Source organism: Tupaia chinensis, unplaced genomic scaffold (genome assembly GCF_000334495.1).
Source record: "Tupaia chinensis unplaced genomic scaffold, TupChi_1.0 Scaffold138060_1, whole genome shotgun sequence".
Lineage (NCBI taxonomy): Eukaryota > Metazoa > Chordata > Mammalia > Scandentia > Tupaiidae > Tupaia > Tupaia belangeri.
In genome coordinates this window covers 1,203,631-1,209,223 of record NW_006197961.1, presented here as the reverse complement: position 1 = coordinate 1,209,223, position 5,593 = coordinate 1,203,631, and the positions used below count along the sequence as shown (strand labels likewise).

Here is a 5,593-nt window from a genome sequence, read left to right as displayed (position 1 = left end):
CGCAGGTCTCTGCTTCTGAGGACACGGAGAAGGGCTCTGGCCCCTTACCTTTTCGGGGTTGAAATCCGGAGGGTAGTACTTGTTCGTGCCTTTCCTTTCACCCTGGAAGGAAGAAGAGACATGTGACTCAGACAGGGGCCCCAGGATCCCTAGGGACAAGAGCTGGAAGAGGGAGGAGCAGGGCCCAGAGGGGACAGTGTTGGATTAGAGTCCGATCATGGAGGAGTGCTCGGGGGAAATCGCACTGCTGTGGCTTTGAGGAAGTGTGGGAATTTCGTCTCGTTATAACGAGGAAACCAGCCAGCTCCGTGGCCAAGTGGTTCAGGCGCTGGATACCGCACAGCCTACTGCGTTCGAGTCCTGGCCCTGGCAGCTTGAAAAACATGTGGGGTACATGTCTGTTTACGCCCCAAATCCCAACAGGCTGGAGAAACCGAGAAGGGATTGCGGCATGATTATGCCCCACTGAGAGGGTGCCTCCTCCTCTTCCCCTCTTTCTCAGGCAAATTAAGAAAAACAAAAACCAGGGCGAGCAGGTGGCGTGAAGGTTAAGGTGGCCAATGAGTCCTGGGCCCAGGGGCTTGAAAATCACACGGGGTGGGGACCAGCAGTTGGCATAATGGCTATGTCACTGGACTCCCATGTAGTCGACTGCAGTTCGAGTCCCAGACTTTGTGGCTTAAATTCACACCGGGCGTGTGTGCGTGCGTGCCCAAGATCCCGAGAGGAGAACAGAGGAGAAGGGATTGCGGTGTGGCCATCTCCTCTGGGGGGTGATTTCTCGCTTCCCATCTCTCTCTCTCTCTCTGTCTCTCTGGTGAGCGCACACGCCCTATAGCAAAAACCTCACACACACACACAAAAAAAGCCTACTGAGAAGCCTAGTAATTAATGGATCTGGATTCTATGTGACTGTGGTTCAAATCCTGGCCCCGGTGGCTTGAAAAATACCAGCCATATGTAATGCATGCTGAAAACCCCAACAGGATGGAGAAATGGAAGAAAGGGGATTGCGGCATGACTATGCCGCGTGAAGGAGGTGCGTCTCCCTCTCCTTGTTGAACTCATGTATCTTCTTGGCATTAAAAACAAAAGGGGGGGGCAGGTCCAGCAGGTGGCGTGGTGCTTATCTTCTTGGCATTAAAAACAAAAGGGGGGGGCGGGTCCAGCAGGTGGCATGGTGCTTAAGGCGTTGGACACTCCCACGTGGCCAACCACGGTTTGAGTCCCAGACATGGTGGCTTGCTTTCTCACTTTCCCTCTCGCTCTCTCTCTTTCTCTGTGTGTCTCTCTTGGTCAAATTAAAATAAAATGAATGAATGAATAAAATTTTTTAAAAAATCCCTGTGTCAAGCCAGTAGGTGGCATGGAGGTTAATGCACTGCATCCTACATGGTGACTCCATGGTTTGAGTCCTGCACCTGGAGGCTTGAGAAACACACCGAACACGTGTGCATACGTGCCCCAAACCTGAGAGGAGAATGGAGGAGGGACTGTGGCATGGCCATCCCCACAAGGAGGTGACTTCTCACTTTCCCACTCTCTCTGTCTCTGTCTGGTGAGCATACATGCCCTGTAACAAAAATCTAAAACAACCAAAAAGGCGAATTCTGTTTCTCTTTTCTTCTCTCTGTCTTTCCCTCTTCTCTTTCTCTCTCTCTCTCATAAAAGAAAAAATATAATAAAGTTGTGATCCAGAGTGCAAAACTGCCATCTTAGAGCTTCAGGGGGGCAGGAAGAGGCGCCCCTTGGGGACCCAACAAAGACCAGCACAGAGATCCAGGGGGGACAAGCTGCTGACTCACCATCTTGCCAGCCGCCTACCGGGCCTTGTCCTCAAGGCGGCCGGTCAGAAATTGGCCTCGCCGGTCTGCTGTTCAGTCCGGGCCTCCTGCGAAGCCTGGCAGAGGTGCCACAGGCTTCTCTCTGGGGACGTCGTGGGCTGTGTGGTGGTGCCAGCTCAAACCGGCTCCTCCCAAGGCGTAGAAGGTGTCCAAAGCGCAGGGTCTGTCTGTGTGGAAAGAGAGGGTCCTGTTACTTTAGGCCTTCTTTCTTTCTTTCTTTCTTTCTTTTTTTAATAGTTATTTTATTTACCTTTATTTATTTATTTAAATTTGACCATAGAGGGACAGAATGAGAGAAAAAGAGGGCAAATGAGAAAGCAAGCCGCCAGGTGCGGGACTCGAACCGCGGTCGGCCCTGTGGGAGTCCAGCGCCCTTAATCACCAGGCCACCTGCTGGCCCCATGTGGGCTTTATTAAGTCCAGGCGATAAATGAGGACACAACGGGGCGTAAGGTTTCCTGTTGGAGCTGCCCATCTCTCTCACATAATAAATAAACTTGAGGCCAGCAGGTGGCGTGGTGGTTAAGGTGTTGGACTTGCACATGGACGACTGCAGTTCGAGGTCTCAGAGCAGGGCAACTAAGTAGAAGGAGAGGCTTGAAACTCACACCAGGTGCGCCTGTGTGTGTGTGTGTGTGTGTGTGTGTGTGTGTGTGTTTGTGTGCGCGCGCCCAAAATCCCAAAAGGAAAATGGAAGTGATGATGGCGTGACCATCCCCCTCGTGCTGGGGGTGATTTCTTACTTTTTCTGTCTCTGTCTCGCTCTCTGGCAAGTGCACATGCCCTGTAGCAAAAATCTGTCCCAAAATAAATAAACAAACAAACTTCGAAACAAAAACAACTGATGGGGCCAGCAGGTGGTGCAGAGGTCAAGGCACTGGATCCCACATGGTTGACTTTGTGGTTCAAATCCCGGACCCAGCAGATTAAAAATCACACCATGCACCTGTGCATGAACCTACAAACCCTGACAAGAGACTGGGGGAGGGACTGCAGTGTGGCCATCTCCCCCAGGGGAGATTTCTCATTTTCTCTGTCTGGCAAGTGCATGCACCCTACTGCAAAAACTACCACAAACACTGAGGGCAGACCTTCTGAGGGGACTGGGGGAGCGGTGGTGGAAAGCCCCGGATGTGAAGTGTCCCACCACCACCACTCTGAACCTCTCTTCTTTGCAAAGTACGCTCCTTGGACGGGATTGTTCTAAGGCCCATTCCAACCTTCAAAGTTATTTTTTGCCAGGGCTTGCCAGTGGCAGGTTGGTGAAGGTGGCTGAATCCCACGTGGTCAGCTGTGTGGCTTGAGTCTGGACCTCATGGCTTGAGAAACACAGGGCGCATGTGCATGTGTGTACCCAAAATCCTAAAGGGAAGGAGAGATGGAGAAGGGATTGTGGTAGGACCATTCCCATGGGGGATGCTTTCTCACTTTCTGTCTCTCTCCCATAAGCCTATCACACTCTAAAAATGGGGGATGCTTTCTCACTTTCTGTCTCTTTCCCATAAGCCTATCACACTCTAAAGCATCTTTTTAAAATTTTAAATAAAGATTTATTTGTATTTATTTATTTTAATTTGATCAGAGAGAGGGAGAGGAGGTGACAAAGCAAGCTGCCAGTGCTGGGACTCGAACCATGTTCAGTTATGCGGGAGTCCAGAGTCCCAACCACTACACAACCTGCTGGTCCCAATTTTTTGTTGCTGTTGTTGTTGTTAACAAAACAGCCAAGTGCCATCCAGGTTTTGGGGACCCCGATCCTTGGACTAAAATCCCAGCTCCATTTATCACCAACTGATGACCTTGGTCAAGTCTGAACTTCCCTGAACTGTACTTCCTCAACTGTAAAAAGAAAATGACCGGGGCCTGCAAGTAGTGTGGTAGTTAAAGGCGCTGGACTCCCACATGGCCGACCGTGGTTCGAGTCCCGGACCTGGTGGTTTGCTTTCTCACTTTCTCTCTCTCTCTCACTCTGTCCCTCTCTAGTCAAATGAAATGAATAAAGTTAAATAAAATAATTTTTTAAAAAAGAGACACAAAAGAAAACGAAAATGACAAGACTGACTTTGGGGATTTGCCAGGAATAACACAGAGGAGGGGCCGGCAGGTGGTGTGGTGGTTAAGGTGCTGGGCTCCCACATGGCCAATCATGGTTCAAGTCCTGGACCTGACAGCTTGCTTTCTCACTTTCCCTTTCTGTCTCTCTCTGTTCAAATGAAAACATAATAATTAAAACAACAACAAATAACATATTCTTTTTTTTTTTCTAAAATTATTTATTAGAGACAGAAAGTGACAAATCACCCCCAAGGTCACACTGCAATCCCTTCTCCTCCATTCTTCTCTTGGGACTTTGGACACACATGCACGTGAGTCCAGTGTGAGTTTTAAGTGACCAGGTCCAGGACTCGAATCATGGTCAACTACGTGGGAGTTCAGCAATGTAACCATTATGCCACCTGCTGGTCCCTAAAATAAATAATTCTTAAAAAAAAAAAAGAAAAAGAAAGAAATAACACATGGGAAGTACCGGCAGAGAATAAATAGTTTAAAGGAGCTTTTAGGAGTGCCAGGGTGTTATGATATTTTAATCACCCCCGTGAAAGGCCCGGATGGGGCTATTGCGTTGACGAATGGACGGTTCCAGTCCTTGGAGTCAAGAGTAAGGATTGCTCTCATTTGCCCTGAACTTCCAGCTTGGGCTGGAATCTCCTCTTCACAGCATCCTAGCTGTTTGACCTCAGGCAAATTGCTTATTCTAAGCCTCAGTTTCCTCACCCATAAAATGGGGGCTCATAAAAGCATCCACCAGGGGTAGCAGGTGGCTTGGTTAAAGGCACTGGACTCTCATATAGCGGTTCGAGTCCCGGACCTGGTGGTTTGCTTTCTCACTTTCTCTCTCTATCTCTCTCTGATCAAACTGGAATATAATAAATAAAGTTTAAAAAAATCTTTTAAAAAACAAAAAGCATCCACCCGAGACGAGAAAAGCATCAACGCTGCTTGACACCGCGTTAAACGCTGGCGTTTTGGTAATTTCTCACGCTCCCTGTTTTATAAGGATGATTTTACAAATCCGCACCACGATCTGGAGGGGTAGGGGCTTGCTGGTCCCATTTCGCATCCGAGGAAACCCAAGGGCCCTGGAGGGATCATCTAGGGGCCGGGCTAGTGGCCAGAGCCGGGCCCGTGGGTCAGGAGTCCCAATGGGGCCCCGAAGACCCGGGTGGGGGGTCGAGGCTGGGATCTGCGCTGGCTCCGGGTGTCCGAGCCCAGTTTTCAGAATTCCGTATCCCATTGCTCGCCGGTCCGCGCCGGGCAGCAGCGAGGCTGAGGCCAGACCCCGGCCCTGCCCAGCCTGCCCGCCCCTCCGCCGGCCCCCACCCACCTGCCCTCTTCCTGACGTCACGCCGCGACTGTGCCCGGAAGTGCGCGCTGGACGCGCAAGCGGCTACCGGGACGCCGGCGCGAGGCGGGGCGAAGCAGAGGCGCCCTACTGATTGGCTGAGTTCCGAAGAGCCGCTCGCTCTCCGGACCAATCCAGGACGGCTCCTCCCAAACGCGCGCACGTCACGATGCCCCGCCCTCTGCCCCACCCACCACGCGAGGACCAATCCGAGGCCCGCCTCCTGCCACCGCCCTCCCAGGAACGCAGTTGGGGTGCTCGCTTTTGGCAGCGCCTTTGCGAGGAGCGCAGTCTTGAGCGCTGAAGCTGTACAGTGAGGTAGGCCAGATCCCACCTGTCCCCGGAA

At 51.3% G+C, this 5,593-nt stretch overlaps 1 protein-coding gene across 1 annotated transcript in view; it reads right to left on the bottom strand.

Moving 5' to 3' along the window:
- The window catches only part of YJU2B (YJU2 splicing factor homolog B), a 14,907-nt gene extending 9,589 nt beyond the window's left edge, over window positions 1-5,318 (bottom strand). Inside the window, exons 1-3 of the mRNA XM_014592650.2 lie at window positions 5,230-5,318; window positions 1,806-2,011; window positions 49-102 (exon numbers count right to left, since the gene is read on the bottom strand). Of these exons, the coding sequence (XP_014448136.1) occupies window positions 49-102; window positions 1,806-1,808 (57 nt within the window). The 5' untranslated portion in view covers window positions 1,809-2,011; window positions 5,230-5,318. The remainder of the gene's footprint in view (window positions 1-48; window positions 103-1,805; window positions 2,012-5,229) is intronic.
- Window positions 5,319-5,593: the final 275 nt, after the last annotated feature.